The 17,903-nt window shown below is 36.4% G+C and overlaps 1 protein-coding gene across 1 annotated transcript in view; it reads right to left on the minus strand.

The window, feature by feature from the left end:
- Positions 1-717: 717 nt before the first annotated feature.
- Positions 718-17,903, minus strand: part of LOC121381427 (protein FAM227B-like) — a 33,036-nt gene continuing 15,850 nt past the window's right edge. Inside the window, exons 9-15 of the mRNA XM_041510745.1 lie at positions 16,842-16,968; positions 10,710-10,844; positions 9,414-9,592; positions 5,951-6,105; positions 5,031-5,108; positions 3,981-4,131; positions 718-1,969 (exon numbers count right to left, since the gene is read on the minus strand). Of these exons, the coding sequence (XP_041366679.1) occupies positions 1,859-1,969; positions 3,981-4,131; positions 5,031-5,108; positions 5,951-6,105; positions 9,414-9,592; positions 10,710-10,844; positions 16,842-16,968 (936 nt within the window). The 3' untranslated portion in view covers positions 718-1,858. The remainder of the gene's footprint in view (positions 1,970-3,980; positions 4,132-5,030; positions 5,109-5,950; positions 6,106-9,413; positions 9,593-10,709; positions 10,845-16,841; positions 16,969-17,903) is intronic.

Below are 17,903 nucleotides of genomic sequence, written 5' to 3' on the forward strand. Positions count from 1 at the left end.
TATCCACATTATTTATTTCTTTAATGAATAACAAGGACGATGTTGGACAAAATTACATCCTTTTTAAAAAGGATGTTATTTTAGTTAGCGACATCATCTTTTATTCATCGGCCTCGGTGGCGTCGTGGCAGGTACTGGGTTCGGATCCCAGTCGAGGCATGGGATTTTTAATCCAGAGACCCGACTCCAAACCCTGAGTGAGTGCTCCGCAAGGCTCAATGGGTAGGTGTAAACCACTTGCACCGACCAGTGATCCATAACTGGTTCAACAAAGGCCATGGTTTGTGCTATCCTGCCTGTGGGAAGCGCAAATAAAAGATCCCTTGCTGCTAATCGGAAGAGTAGCCCATGTAGTGGCGACAGCAGGTTTCCTCTCAAAATCTGTGTGGTCCTTAACCATATGTCTGACGCCATATAACCGTAAATGAAATGTATTGAGTGCGTCGTTAAATAAACCATTTCTTTCTTTCATCTTTTATTCATGAAATATAAAATGTAAATTAAAATTTCACATATACAGAGCTAAGACTGGGGAAGCAACTGGTCATGATTACTTATTACATGTGTGTGCTGCTATGGTTTTTATTAACTCAATTATGTTGAACCATGTAGATAATAAAAATATTTTTTGCCTTTAGCCTCTGTAGGGATCATCTGAATTTTAAACATATATTTACATACAAAAAAAACACAACAAAAAACCCCACAAAAACAATGTAGCATTCAATTTTATTTAATGCAATAAATACTGACAGCCATGAACAGCAGATAAAAGGGTGTTTTTGTTGGGGTTATTTTTTTTTTTACATATAAACAGATTCTAGTGTATACATGTATTAACTTGTTATTTTCACCATTAAATAAATGAATGCCAAGGAATTTTGAACACCATAAAGGAAATTCACTTTTCATGACTAATGTTAGGCACATGTCTATTTGATTTTGAAGTTACTTTTTTTTTTTAAAGTTTAGCAGTTTTTGCTTTTTTCTCTGAAAAATATATATGGTTTTGTCTTAATCCAGACACCAAAATATACCAATGTACAGGTTACCTGGTAGCCTACAGGGTAAAACTAATTTATATTTCTCATTGTTAATATTGAAGTAATATTTTACATTACTTGTTATATTATTGTTCTCATCATTGTTATTTCTAAGTGTATATTATATTTGAATAAAACATAACTGATCCAAACTTATGTGCTGTTTTTATTTAATAAAGATTTTACGAGAAAAATGTATCGTTCTTGACTTTAACAACATGTGGTAACCTAAACAATTTTCTCTCTTTTTTTCAATGCCTGCTGATACTAGAGAGGGTTTTATTCTTGAAATCTAATTATTTTCACCACCCTGATTCTAGTTTTAACAGACTAGTTTGGCAATGTTTTTTCCAAAGTTAAAATTGACATTTTTTTTCTTTAAAATTACAAACTAATTTAAAAGGATACTTTATTTCTTCATAAATTAAAATGAAAAAGGTTGAGACATCCCCTCACCTAAAACTAACTGTGAATAGCTTGTGAAATGGAACCAGATATTAGTGTAGTAAAACTAAGGGAAATGGCACTGCCTGTTATTTTACTTCTGTTGCTTTAACCTGACGCAACTGCTGTTATAGGCGTATCGTACATCCAGAACAATAGAAAGCTGTTATATGTGTATCGTACATCCAGAACAATAGAAAGCTGTTATAGGCGTATCGTACATCCAGAACAATAGAAAGCTGTTATAGGCGTATCGTACATCCAGAACAATAGAAAGCTGTTATAGGCGTATCGTACATCCAGAACAATAGAAAGCTGTTATAGGCGTATCGTACATCCAGAACAATAGAAAGTTTGAGGAATTGTTTTTGTCATTCTTTGACTTCCTGGTCTTCTGTGACATCGTACGATGACGTTGATGATGAAGACTGTGAGGGGGTCCTCTCACTGCCAAACATCGGACTTGTGTCGCGGTTCGGATCCTGGTCAAATAATAATGATCATAATAATAATTATAGTAACCCCAGTTATAACTGCCCAAAATAACTACCTGTATAATTAGCCAGTCTTGAGGATGTCTTAACAATTAAAAAATAGGTACAGTATTTAACAAAAATTACTTGTAAATATAGACACCAATGGGCCAAGCCAGTGCACCACGATTGGTATATAAAAGGCTGTGGTATGTGCTTTTCTGTCTGCAGGATTGTCCACATAAAAGATCCCTTGCTACTAATGGAAAAATGTAGTAGGTTTCCTCTATGTCAAAATTACCAAATGTTTGACATCCAATAGCCAACCGGCCTTGGTGGCGTCGTGGTTAGGCCATCGGTCTACAGGCTGGTAGGTACTGGGTTCGGATCCCAGTCGAGGCATGGGATTTTTAATCCAGATACCGACTCCAAACCCTGAGTGAGTGCTCCGCAAGGCTCAATGGGTAGGTGTAAACCACTTGCACCGACCAGTGATCCATAACTGGTTCAACAAAGGCCATGGTTTGTGCTATCCTGCCTGTGGGAAGTGCAAATAAAAGATCCCTTGCTGCTAATCGGAAAGAGTAGCCCATTTAGTGGTGACAGCGGGTTTCCTCTCAAAATCTGTGTGGTCCGTAACCATATGTCTGACGCCATATAACCGTAAATAAAATGTGTTGAGTGCGTCTTTAAAACATTTGTTCTTTTTTTCCAATAGCCAATATCCAATAGCTGATGATTAATAAAACAATGTGCTCTAGTGGTGTCATTAAACAAATCAAAACAAAACCAATGGCCCAATTAGATTTTGATAATGATTGAGAAAAGCATTCAAAATACCTTGTAGCAATCAGTTAAGATTTAAAACTTCTTGCAATTTTCTTGTGGTCAGAACACTGTGAGGTCCAATATTTTTGTTACCAAGTTCACAATACCATGTGGATACTATATATAACTGTCTTAAATAGATATCTGAAATATTTACTAGGAGTTTGCCCATTTAAGTGGACATACTTTAATCATCATTTAAAAAATGAAATGAGTACTGAATTATAGTCCGTGACACCATTAGTGATCAAACCTAAACGGTATCTTATTCAGTGAATCCTCACGGTTACCTCTGTGGAGATCAGTCTAAACCATGAGAGGTGACATGGTATATAACCAATATTGATTTAATGCAACCACAAAAACAGAGCATCATAAAAAGTGAAATAAAAAAAGTAGCATATTTGAGTATAAATGCTGGACATTGTTCAACAATGAAAACTTGCAATATCGTCCCAATGGTTGCAATATTGTTTATTTTATGCCCTCCTTGAAAGTCAGCTTCATGAGTTTTGAAAGTTTTGATGGATTAAATTTGACTTGTAAGAAAATATTTAACACAGTACTCGCTTAATCAAGTACAAATTCCATGTTGTATAACAGTCAAATAACATACTCTTTATTTATTGACTGGCCACAATATATTTATTTAATGCACAAATCACATTATTTGAAACACTGTTAGAAACATATCAACATTTAAATTTTTTAAAAATAAATATTTGTTTAATATGTAGCACTAGAATTAAAAAAGGTATGCTTCAAAAGTGTAACTTAGGTTATTCAGCAAAGAGATTTTAAAAGGTTATAGCAGGGAGAGAGGGGGTATAGAATGGCAAAGGAAGGTTTTAGGGAGGTCAAGATATTTTACAAAATTAATTTCACTTTGAGCAGGGGATGGGGAGGGGTTGACTCCCATCACCACTCCCCTGAACATCGGCCTGTGTAGTTAATCTGATTACTAATCTATCATCGGTGGGATGGTACCAAGATATCGAGAAGTGATTCTGAAGACTAGGAAATCACACCTAAAAATCGAGAAGTGATTCTGAAGACTAGTAAATCACACCAAGAGATCGAGAAGTGATTCTGAAGACTAGTAAATCACACCTAGAAATCGAGAAGTGATTCTGAAGACTAGTAAATCACACCTAGAAATCGAGAAGTGATTCTGAAGACTAGTAAATCATACCAAGAGATCGAGGGCACGTTCACCGAGAACCTTGATGTCGACCGGATTCCTCATGAAAGTGAGTTCTTTCTGCAGGTAATCTATCTGACGATTCATATTAGTCTTCTTCTTTTCCAGTTCGTTGATTTCGTGGGTCGTTTGATCACATATTCTACAACAAATAAATATTAAATATGGAACAATATTACTCCAATGGTCAAGCATTTAAAAAAAACAAAGTAAAAAAATGCCTGTATGAATGATATTGAATGATGAGGTAGAGTGTGATCGAGTGTCATTTAATACAGATTAAAACATTACATTTGATACGCCTGTCCGAGTGATATTTAATAATGAGGTATACAGAATATCTGGTTACTACATTTTGATATCGTGGTTATTTGGTGAGGTTTAGATAACTTTGTAACAGGTGAGCTTCAGCGAGCCTGTTACACAGTTATCGAACCAAGCCAAATAACCATGATAGCAAAACATAGTAACCCGATATTTTTTTTATCATGCAACCCCTTTCAAGTTATATTTTTTTTATCATATAAAAACTATTACCACAGATGCCCGAAAGCATCTTGGGAATGGCGTAGCCAGCCTAAAAGTTATGTTTCTAAATTTTAAATAAAATACTTTGATATTTCAAAGTCTGTTGTGTCACAACATTACAATTTTTGTACAGTGAAAATAAACACAGATGCTGGCTAGTTCCGAATGGGAGCGAATAATGGAAGAATTGAATGAAATGAATGAATGAAATGTTTTATTTAACAATGCACTCAACACATTTTATTTACGGTTATATGATGTCTGATAATGGGAGAATTGAAAAATAAGAGGTAATTTGATGTTACAGGAAGTGTAAATGTTATATTTATTTATGCAGTTCAACAATTATTGCTGTAAATGGATGTCTGAAAAATGAGAAAACAATCTACCTGAAAGTTGAGCAAACATCCTAGTGACATGATAACACTTCGAATTATCAGGTAGGAGATATCAGGTGAATAGGAAGCATGGTTCCATGATAAAGAGTGTTATTAATGCACGTTAATACATCACCTTTGGTATTCTTTACCAAGACGTTCTGACAGGCAGAGTTTCTCTTGAATCAGTTCCTGGTATGTCTGACCCTCCTCTGTTAGAAAGGTCAAGGTCACAACACTAAACTAGGGTGCACATACAGGTACTTGTACATACTATTACTTAGAAGGCAACTATTATAATAATTTTATTATACATGTAATACTGAATTATAGAAAAGCCAGAACAAATAGTTGTAAACCATTCACTCATCCACACAAATAAACCACTGCATGATGGGCACCAACCAAAAATAAATAAATCCAGAAACCTCATCCAAATAAGAACATTGCAATACACTTCCTCCCCCACCCCCAAACCCATCAAAAATAACCAACATGAGATATCCACTTAATACAATTTTTTTTTTTTCAATGTGAAATCTTTTACACATTTGCAAATGAAATTCAGAAGCAAAATTGATATACTTGCACATTCAGTCCAAAGAAAATATGTCTGTCAAGATGTACTGTTGGTAGAACTAATCAAGGGTTATAAAAACCAATCAACTGCTGGCGTATTAGATAGAGATTATTACACAAGCTTGTGTGTCGTGCTGATTTTACGAAACAAGTTTCAAGATTCTTGTTTGTCCGAGCGAGACCAGTACAATTCACAAGCAAGTGTAATAATTTCTTTTTTATCAACATTATCCATATTTTTTTATGAATAAAAAGGACCATGCAAAAGCATTTCAAATGTAATTAGAAGGAGATGATGAAATGACATCATTTTGATAAGCCATTACACAGAGCTTAACTGGGGAAGCCGCATTATGTCATGATGTCGCTTCCCAAAATGTCATTAGTTGTGCATGTGAAATCATTATGACACCCATGTGTCATACTGGTTATATTTTTCTGTATATCTAGAACTATGTGGATAATAAAAAAGGATATGGCATTTTAGCTATCTCGGTCCGCCGCACTTTCTTGCCGGGCTGTTTGTAGGATCGGAGCTGTCTCATGTTGAGGTAGTGAGAGATGAGGGGGCTGCGGCCCTGTGTGTTAAACATCACCCGCTCGTAGTCAGGGCCAGGTCCGATGAGGTGAGACTACAATATTAATATGATATACATGTATAGTAAACATCACCCAATCATAGACTGCAATATTAATATGATATATATTAAACATCACCCTCTCGTAGTCAGGGCCAGGTCCGATGAGGTGAGACTACAATATTAATATGATATATATTAAACATCACCCGCTCATAGTCAGGGCCAGGTCCGATGAGGTGAGACTATATTAATACATCACCCTCTCGTAGTCAGGGCCAGGTCCGATGAGGTGAGACTACAATATTAATACGGTATTTATTAAACATCACCCTCTCGTAGTCAGGGCCAGGTCCGATGAGGTGAGACTACAATATTAATACGATATTTATTAAACATCACCCTCTCGTAGTCAGGGCCAGGTCCGATGAGGTGAGACTACAATATTAATACGATATATAGTAAACATCACCCGCTCGTAGTCAGGGCCAGGTCCGATGAGGTGAGACTACAATATTAATACGATATATAGTAAACATCACCCGCTAGTCAGGGCAGGGCCAGGTCCGATGAGGTGAGACATCACCCGCTCGTACAGGGCCAGGTATTATTAATACGATATATAGGTATTTAATTAATACGATCACCCTCTCGTAGTCAGGGCCAGGTCCGATGAGGTGAGACTACAATATTAATATGGTATTTATACAATATTAATACGATATATAGTAAACATCACCCGCTCGTAGTCAGGGCCAGGTCCAATGAGGTGAGACAATATTAATGTGAATAGTACATCACCCGTGTAGTCAGGGCCACCGTAGGTCCAATTAGGTGAGAGGGCCTAAAACTAAATATTATAAAATAGTAAACATCACAGTCAGGGCCAGGTCCGATGAACTTTCATGTTTTTAAACATTTAGAGGAAAAATGGTGAGACTCTGAACACTGTTTATGACTACAAAGGGCCAATCCAAACACTTTAAATATGTCACAGAGATGATCAATCGATATATAGTAAACATCACCCGCTCGTATGGTGGTCCGAGAGGTTACAATGCGAGATACTTTTTGAGGTCCGATTTCAATTGAAAAAAAATAACATTCATAATTTACAAAACATTTCAACAATTAAGGGCAGGTCCGATGAAACTACTAAACGATATATAAAACTGGAGGTGGTCCGATGAGGTGAGAAAAGTTGTTTTTAGTCAGGGGTTTGTTTTTAAGATTCGTTTTTATTTTTATTATTAAAAGACTTATGGTTAGGCTATTATTGTTCATTATTTTTAACAACTCAGAAAAATGGTGGCAGATTAGTGCGAGTACAGCCATTTCAATTGAAAAAAAATAACATTCATAATTTACAAAACATTTCAACAATTAAGTCATTAAAATACTAAAAATGAACTGGAGGTGTATCAAAATAATTTTTTTTTTTTTTTTTTTTAAGATTCTTTTTATTATTATTATTAAAATTATGGTTAGGCTATTATTGTGCATTATTTTAACAACTCAGAAATATTATCATAATTTTTAACCAAAGTAAGTTACTAGATTTTGCCACTGGATGGCAGCTAGTGCATTTAATATACAGCCAAACTTTGATATCTTGAACTTGAAGGAGGCAATGAAATAGTTTGAGTGTCAAGGAGTTCGAGTTTTCGAAATTTGCATAGCACACCTCAAAAGTGAACTGCACTGCAGATGGATGATTTGTTTGATATTGTAAGAAACATGTGGTGCACTGCCCCTCCCAAACTCTGAAAATTTAGCATTTCCTGTGGAAAGACAAATTAATATATAAATGGCAGTTAATTCAACCCACTAGCTTCTAGCTGATGGCATCTTCCGGTGCCTATAGCTCATTCCTTTTGTGTACATTTTAAATGTAAGACTTAGTAAATAACAAAATAAAAGTACTCACTTGAAAGTTGGCAGAACATAATTAACAAATTAAAATATTAACGATAAATTAAAATATTGAAAGCCAAATAGCACTATAAGTATATACTCAACAACGGAAGTTTAGCTAATGTTAAAATAAATGGCATAACATTTATAAATTAACCTATTTTTATTAATCAGTATTCACATCTGAAATGTTTACCATTTACAAACAACATAAACTCATCAACCTAAGTGCCTTAACACAACAGGAGGACCTGGTTTTCTTTTAAATTTATTCAACCGTGGCAAATTTAGACGTTATAAAAGATATTTGCGAAACTTTCATTGTTGAGAATATATTTTTAAATAATGCACAATATAAACTTTCATGTTAATTAATTTAACACGATCCACCCATTTGAGAGCAACAACAAACAGCATTAATGATTATTACCACTGTTATTTGGCTATAGCCAGACTGTATCTGTAATGCGTATTGAGTAACAAATCTCTCTGCCAAGTACAAGCACTGACAACCAAGCACATAGTCCTTGTTCCGCTTAGTCGGCAATCTATTATTCTATAATTAGCACCTGAATCCTCGACAGCCCAATCTAATTAAAATAGCTCTACTGGTTACTTACTATTACCTGTGGATCTAACAGCACCCCGTTGGAGCTTATGCCCCGTTGACCTTTCATTCGACCAATCAAAACCTTACTTGCAAAATCATGGCAGTGAATTGAAAAGAATTTAAAAACATTCAGGATTATGCCGAGGGTATACAAAATGATTCGGGTGAATTACAAAGTATGCCAGAAACTAATTTCAATATAAAATTTTATATAAAATTCATTTCAAGATAAAGCCATAAGGTATAGCCATAAAATCTGTTTATACTAGTATACAATCCAGAGTTTATTACTACACTATTCCCACTGTTTCTTAATGCTGAAATAGACCAACAAGTTCGCCTATTGCATAAATAGTCTCGACCGATATTTTTAGAATTAGTATGCTCCCAAATAATGCTATAAAAGGCAAAGTGTAATTGGTCAATATTTAAATTGTTATTTATAGATGAAATGTCACCTGGACATGGAAGTCCATGCAATGCTGTTAGATCTACTGGTAGACCAGTAGAGCTAATTTTAATCAGATTGTCAACAGCCAAGACCAGTCGACACACCCGCACTTCGTTTGGCGGACAATTCGTTCTTCTTTAAAATATTACCAGCAACAGTGGCTTCAAGTTTTCAAAGTGCAATATCTATTAAAAGTCTATGGTTAGACCAAAAATTTAGTTTCGAGATCAAGTTTTTTTGTGTTTTCGAAGTCTGTTATATCTAGTTTGTATAGCAATTTGGCCGGGCCCGTTGCTTCAGTCTAAGAGATCAAAAGTTTCGAGAGATAGAAGTTTGAGTTATCGAAGTTAATTTGACCGTATATATATATATATGTTGAAAACTCACTTCCTTGGCACATTTTATTCGATAGACCTTGGACTGCGGTGTTCCTGAGACTCTCAATGACTGGGTCAGTGCGCTGCTTTTCTCACGGGACGTGCCCTGCGGTGTGGCACTGCTTATCGTCTGATCACCCATCTTGTCGATCACCTTCATGAAGGAATCCATGTCAAGACTTAGATGAACTGTAAGAAATGTTTTGAAATAAATATAATTGCATGTTTATAATTATGGGCATACAGGCTCCAATTTTTGCCGAAATTAAAAGAAAATGCCCAAATCAGGATAACAACATTTATTTGTATTAGCATTACTACCAAACAGCTATATAGGGTTGCAAACAAATCACTACACATTTTTACATGGATCGCAACTCATTTTGATGGTAGAATGATAGAAATACATGATAAAAAAAGTCTCAAGTTAGCACATTTTGCCCGAATATCTCTATAATGTTTGCCCACTAGGTGGGGCAGTTACCCCCCCCCCCCCCCCCCCCCCCCCCCCCCAACCCCCTGTCTCATATGCTTATATTTATAATTCATTGTGAAAATATTGGAGGGAAATCACATAGGACTGGACAGGCATATTTAATATTTGTTCAGTTGTGTTTCATAACCACATGGATGTTTTGTTAAAATCTATGACTTATGTTCGAATAAATTAATACCTTGTGTTGTTAAATGATGAATTTACTACTATACTAGAAGTTGCTAGTAAGAAAGCTTTCTTTCCTTTCATGTTTTGAACTGAACAATCAGGATATTTTTACCATGGCCATGGTTCTTTTGCATTCTAAATTTAGACACTTGTTACAGTTTTGCCTTTTTGTCCCCCCCCCCCCCCACCCCCACCTCCTTCTGGCTGTAATGCCCTAAACAAATATATCAATCATTCTAGTCTAAATCGCCTTGCCTTCTAATTCAAGGCTTGGAATACCTTCTTTGTTGTAAGCTGGGCACTCCAATTTTTTTTTTTTTTTTTAACGACACCACTAGACTATATTTATTTATTACTCATCGGCTATTGGATGTCAGACGTGGTAATTGTGACATATAGTCTTAAAGAGGAAACCTGCTACATTTTTCCATTAATATAGCGATGGATCTATCATAAGCACTATCCCACAGACAGGATAGCACATACCACAGCCGTTGATATACCAGACGTGGTGCACTGGCTGCAACGAGAAATAACCCAATGGGTGCACCAACGGGGATCGATCCCAAACTGACCGCGCATCAAGCGAGCACTTTACCACTGGGCTACGTCCCACCCCTGGATTGTCAGCTGTAAGGATACCTTCTTTGTTGAGAGCTGCGGCACTCATCATCTGTTGTGCGGCTGCCGATGTCTCCGACTCCTGCGTCTTGTTTGACCTCGATTCCAGACGGTCAACATTCCACTTCTTCCACGTGCACGGAACCGGCTTCAAACCTGGAAGTGTTCAGAAACACAAGTAGAATAACTGAGACAAGCAGAAAGAAAGAAAGAAAGAAATGTTTTATTTAACGACGCACTCAACACATTGTATTTACGGTTATATGGCGTCAGACATATGGTTAAGGACCACACAGATATTAAGAGAGGAAACCCGCTGTCGCCACTTCATTTCAATTAGCAGCAAGGGATCTTTTATATGCACCATCCCACTGACAGGGTAGTACATACCATGGCCTTTGATATACCAGTCGTGGTGCACTGGCTGGAATGAGAAATAGCCCAATGGGTCAACCAATGGGGATCGATCCCACACCGACTGCGCATCGAGCGAGCGCTGTACCACTGGGCTACATCGCGCCCCGAAACAAGTAGAATGACACAAGTAGGAATGATCCACACAAGTAGAATAACTGAGACAAGTAGAATGACACACAAGTAGAGTGACAAAAGTAGAATGACACAAGTAGAATAACACAAGTAGGAATGATCGACACAAGTAGAATAACTGAGACAAGTAGAATGACACACAAGTAGAGTGACGAAAGTAGGAATGACACAAGTAGAATAACACAAGTAGGAATGATCGACACAAGTAGAATAACTGAGACAAGTAGAATGACACACAAGTAGAATGACACACAAGTAGAATGACACAAGTAGAATAACTGAGACAAGTAGAATGACACACAAGTAGAGTGACGAAAGTAGAATGACACAAGTAGAATAACTGAGACAAGTAGAATGACACACAAGTAGAGTGACGAAAGTAGGAATGACACAAGTAGAATAACACAAGTAGGAATGATCGACACAAGTAGAATAACTGAGACAAGTAGAATGACACACAAGTAGAGTGACGAAAGTAGGAATGACACAAGTAGAATAACACAAGTAGGAATGATCGACACAAGTAGAATAACTGAGACAAGTAGAATGACACACAAGTAGAGTGACGAAAGTAGGAATGACACAAGTAGAATAACACAAGTAGGAATGATCGACACAAGTAGAATAACTGAGACAAGTAGAATGACACACAAGTAGAGTGACGAAAGTAGGAATGACACAAGTAGAATAACACAAGTAGGAATGATCGACACAAGTAGAATAACTGAGACAAGTAGAATGACACACAAGTAGAGTGACGAAAGTAGGAATGACACAAGTAGAATAACACAAGTAGGAATGATCGACACAAGTAGAATAACTGAGACAAGTAGAATGACACACAAGTAGAGTGACGAAAGTAGGAATGACACAAGTAGAATAACACAAGTAGGAATGATCGACACAAGTAGAATAACTGAGACAAGTAGAATGACACACAAGTAGAGTGACGAAAGTAGAATGACACAAGTAGAATAACTGAGACAAGTAGAATGACACACAAGTAGAGTGACGAAAGTAGGAATGACACAAGTAGAATAACACAAGTAGGAATGATCGACACAAGTAGAATAACTGAGACAAGTAGAATGACACACAAGTAGAGTGACGAAAGTAGGAATGACACAAGTAGAATAACACAAGTAGGAATGATCGACACAAGTAGAATAACTGAGACAAGTAGAATGACACACAAGTAGAGTGACGAAAGTAGGAATGACACAAGTAGAATAACACAAGTAGGAATGATCGACACAAGTAGAATAACTGAGACAAGTAGAATGACACACAAGTAGAGTGACGAAAGTAGGAATGACACAAGTAGAATAACACAAGTAGGAATGATCGACACAAGTAGAATAACTGAGACAAGTAGAATGACACACAAGTAGAGTGACGAAAGTAGGAATGACACAAGTAGAATAACACAAGTAGGAATGATCGACACAAGTAGAATAACTGAGACAAGTAGAATGACACACAAGTAGAGTGACGAAAGTAGGAATGACACAAGTAGAATAACACAAGTAGGAATGATCGACACAAGTAGAATAACTGAGACAAGTAGAATGACACACAAGTAGAGTGACGAAAGTAGAATGACACAAGTAGAATAACTGAGACAAGTAGAATGACACACAAGTAGAGTGACGAAAGTAGGAATGACACAAGTAGAATAACACAAGTAGGAATGATCGACACAAGTAGAATAACTGAGACAAGTAGAATGACACACAAGTAGAGTGACGAAAGTAGGAATGACACAAGTAGAATAACACAAGTAGGAATGATCGACACAAGTAGAATAACTGAGACAAGTAGAATGACACACAAGTAGAGTGACGAAAGTAGGAATGACACAAGTAGAATAACACAAGTAGGAATGATCGACACAAGTAGAATAACTGAGACAAGTAGAATGACACACAAGTAGAGTGACGAAAGTAGAATGACACAAGTAGAATAACTGAGACAAGTAGAATGACACACAAGTAGAGTGACGAAAGTAGGAATGACACAAGTAGAATAACACAAGTAGGAATGATCGACACAAGTAGAATAACTGAGACAAGTAGAATGACACACAAGTAGAGTGACGAAAGTAGAATGACACAAGTAGAATAACTGAGACAAGTAGAATGACACACAAGTAGAGTGACGAAAGTAGGAATGACACAAGTAGAATAACACAAGTAGGAATGATCGACACAAGTAGAATAACTGAGACAAGTAGAATGACACACAAGTAGAGTGACGAAAGTAGGAATGATACAAGTAGAATAACACAAGTAGGAATGATCGACACAAGTAGAATAACTGAGACAAGTAGAATGACACACAAGTAGAGTGACGAAAGTAGGAATGACACAAGTAGAATAACACAAGTAGGAATGATCGACACAAGTAGAATAACTGAGACAAGTAGAATGACACACAAGTAGAGTGACGAAAGTAGGAATGATACAAGTAGAATAACACAAGTAGGAATGATCGACACAAGTAGAATAACTGAGACAAGTAGAATGACACACAAGTAGAGTGACGAAAGTAGGAATGATACAAGTAGAATAACACAAGTAGGAATGATCGACACAAGTAGAATAACTGAGACAAGTAGAATGACACACAAGTAGAGTGACGAAAGTAGGAATGACACAAGTAGAATAACACAAGTAGGAATGATCGACACAAGTAGAATAACTGAGACAAGTAGAATGACACACAAGTAGAGTGACGAAAGTAGGAATGATACAAGTAGAATAACACAAGTAGGAATGATCGACACAAGTAGAATAACTGAGACAAGTAGAATGACACACAAGTAGAGTGACGAAAGTAGGAATGACACAAGTAGAATAACACAAGTAGGAATGATCGACACAAGTAGAATAACTGAGACAAGTAGAATGACACACAAGTAGAATGACACACAAGTAGAGTGACGAAAGTAGAATGACACAAGTAGAATAACTGAGACAAGTAGAATGACACACAAGTAGAGTGACGAAAGTAGGAATGACACAAGTAGAATAACACAAGTAGGAATGATCGACACAAGTAGAATAACTGAGACAAGTAGAATGACACACAAGTAGAGTGACGAAAGTAGAATGACACAAGTAGAATAACTGAGACAAGTAGAATGACACACAAGTAGAGTGACGAAAGTAGGAATGACACAAGTAGAATAACACAAGTAGGAATGATCGACACAAGTAGAATAACTGAGACAAGTAGAATGACACACAAGTAGAGTGACGAAAGTAGGAATGACACAAGTAGAATAACACAAGTAGGAATGATCGACACAAGTAGAATAACTGAGACAAGTAGAATGACACACAAGTAGAGTGACGAAAGTAGAATGACACAAGTAGAATAACTGAGACAAGTAGAATGACACACAAGTAGAGTGACGAAAGTAGGAATGACACAAGTAGAATAACACAAGTAGGAATGATCGACACAAGTAGAATAACTGAGACAAGTAGAATGACACACAAGTAGAGTGACGAAAGTAGGAATGACACAAGTAGAATAACACAAGTAGGAATGATCGACACAAGTAGAATAACTGAGACAAGTAGAATGACACACAAGTAGAGTGACGAAAGTAGGAATGACACAAGTAGAATAACACAAGTAGGAATGATCGACACAAGTAGAATAACTGAGACAAGTAGAATGACACACAAGTAGAGTGACGAAAGTAGAATGACACAAGTAGAATAACTGAGACAAGTAGAATGACACACAAGTAGAGTGACGAAAGTAGGAATGACACAAGTAGAATAACACAAGTAGGAATGATCGACACAAGTAGAATAACTGAGACAAGTAGAATGACACACAAGTAGAGTGACGAAAGTAGAATGACACAAGTAGAATAACTGAGACAAGTAGAATGACACACAAGTAGAGTGACGAAAGTAGGAATGACACAAGTAGAATAACACAAGTAGGAATGATCGACACAAGTAGAATAACTGAGACAAGTAGAATGACACACAAGTAGAGTGACGAAAGTAGGAATGACACAAGTAGAATAACACAAGTAGGAATGATCGACACAAGTAGAATAACTGAGACAAGTAGAATGACACACAAGTAGAGTGACGAAAGTAGGAATGATACAAGTAGAATAACACAAGTAGGAATGATCGACACAAGTAGAATAACTGAGACAAGTAGAATGACACACAAGTAGAGTGACGAAAGTAGGAATGACACAAGTAGAATAACACAAGTAGGAATGATCGACACAAGTAGAATAACTGAGACAAGTAGAATGACACACAAGTAGAGTGACGAAAGTAGGAATGACACAAGTAGAATAACACAAGTAGGAATGATCGACACAAGTAGAATAACTGAGACAAGTAGAATGACACACAAGTAGAGTGACGAAAGTAGGAATGATACAAGTAGAATAACACAAGTAGGAATGATCGACACAAGTAGAATAACTGAGACAAGTAGAATGACACACAAGTAGAGTGACGAAAGTAGGAATGACACAAGTAGAATAACACAAGTAGGAATGATCGACACAAGTAGAATAACTGAGACAAGTAGAATGACACACAAGTAGAGTGACGAAAGTAGGAATGACACAAGTAGAATAACACAAGTAGGAATGATCGACACAAGTAGAATAACTGAGACAAGTAGAATGACACACAAGTAGAGTGACGAAAGTAGGAATGATACAAGTAGAATAACACAAGTAGGAATGATCGACACAAGTAGAATAACTGAGACAAGTAGAATGACACACAAGTAGAGTGACATCTCGCCCCGAAAGTAGGAATGATACAAGTAGAATAACACAAGTAGGAATGATCGACACAAGTAGAATAACTGAGACAAGTAGAATGACACACAAGTAGAGTGACGAAAGTAGGAATGATACAAGTAGAATAACACATAGAATTTTATTATGACACAAGTAGGAATGACTCAAGTACATGTAGGAAAGATGTAAGACAGATAGAACAGATAGCTGAGGTGTGTGCCCAGGACACTGTGCTTGAACCTTAATTGGATATAAGGACGAAAATGAATGAAATAATGCACTTAAAATGACTTGATGAAAATCAAATTTATAAAGCCAAATGCAGACAGAAATTACAATGTCATGTTATTGTTAACAGTGTTCAATTTTAACCAGATTAAAGAAAATAGTTTACTTGTATGTGTACAAAACCAAATCATATATATTGTTTTGGTCACACACGATCACAAATGTTATCATCATCATAATTTTCAATTTTGAATCAACAACATTATTGCCATCATCATCAGTGTGGAAATGATGTTCCCAGAAAGTGGTTTGTCCAGCAATCAAATTGCCTTTGAACTAAATGTAAATATAGATCAGTGTAAAAATTATCCAGTTTGCAATGAACATAACCATATGGAGATTTTAGATTTGCCGATGTTATTGTCTATTTAATGCCCACAAATGTTTTAATTTTAACCGAAGGCATTAACCTGAGGTAAAAAATTACATCTAGACTGTGGGAATAAAACTGACAATAACACCTGTAATCTAAACACTCCATAAATATATTAGTATTCTGATATTACCACACACATGCCTACCTGTGATCCACTCATGGACCAAGTTAACCAGTTCCTGTTTAACACTGTCATTAAAGAGATGTGCTGATTCTGGGAATGCTTCCAGGAAGGTGATGTACACAGACTGAGCCAGGCAGTCGGGATATGCCTACAATTACAGCACAAAATACAAAAAAGAGTTTGGTTTGTTTTGTTTAACAACACCACCAGAGCACATTTATTAATTAATCATCGGCTACTGGATGTCAAACATTTTGGTAATTCTGACTCGTCGTCATCAGAGGAAACCCGGTATATTTTTCCATTAGCAGCAAGTGATCTTTTATATGCACCATCCTACAGACAGGAAAGTACACACCACAGCCTTTGACCAGTTGGAATGCACTGGTTGGAACGAGGAAAACACCAAATACAATGCCTATAATGATATGTACAGTAAAGTACAATTATAACGAACATGCTTAGAACAAACTACTGCATAGAACGAACTGATCGTAAAGTCCCGTTTTATTTCCCTATATATTAATAACCAACTTATACAAATGTGTACAATGAACTACTGCATAGAACGAACTGATCGTAAAGTCCCGTTTTATTTCCCTATATATTAATAACCAACTTATACAAATGTGTACAATGAACTACTGCATAGAACAAACTGATCGTAAAGTCCCGTTTTATCTCTCTATATATTAATAACCAACTTATACAAATGTGTACAACAAACTACTGCATAGAACAAACTGATCGTAAAGTCCCGTTTTATCTCTCTATATATTACTAACCAACTTATGCCAATGTTATTGTGTACACTGAACTACTGCTATAACAAACTAACTATCATGGCCCCTTCCAGTTCGTTATAAGGGTACTTTACTGTAATTTTAACACACACAGCTACAATAATACATGAGCTCATTCAGGGAATTAATCCTAGCTGTTATTATTACATATGTTCTCCTGTTACACAATTTACTCAACCCTTTGTCAGATGACATCACTAAAAGCTAAATTCTGTCCTTCCACAAAATGTATTTTTTTTAAAAAGACAGATTCTGAAATGAGATGTTGCTATGAAAACTG

This window comes from Gigantopelta aegis, chromosome 2 (assembly GCF_016097555.1).
Source record: "Gigantopelta aegis isolate Gae_Host chromosome 2, Gae_host_genome, whole genome shotgun sequence".
Classification (NCBI taxonomy): domain Eukaryota; kingdom Metazoa; phylum Mollusca; class Gastropoda; order Neomphalida; family Peltospiridae; genus Gigantopelta; species Gigantopelta aegis.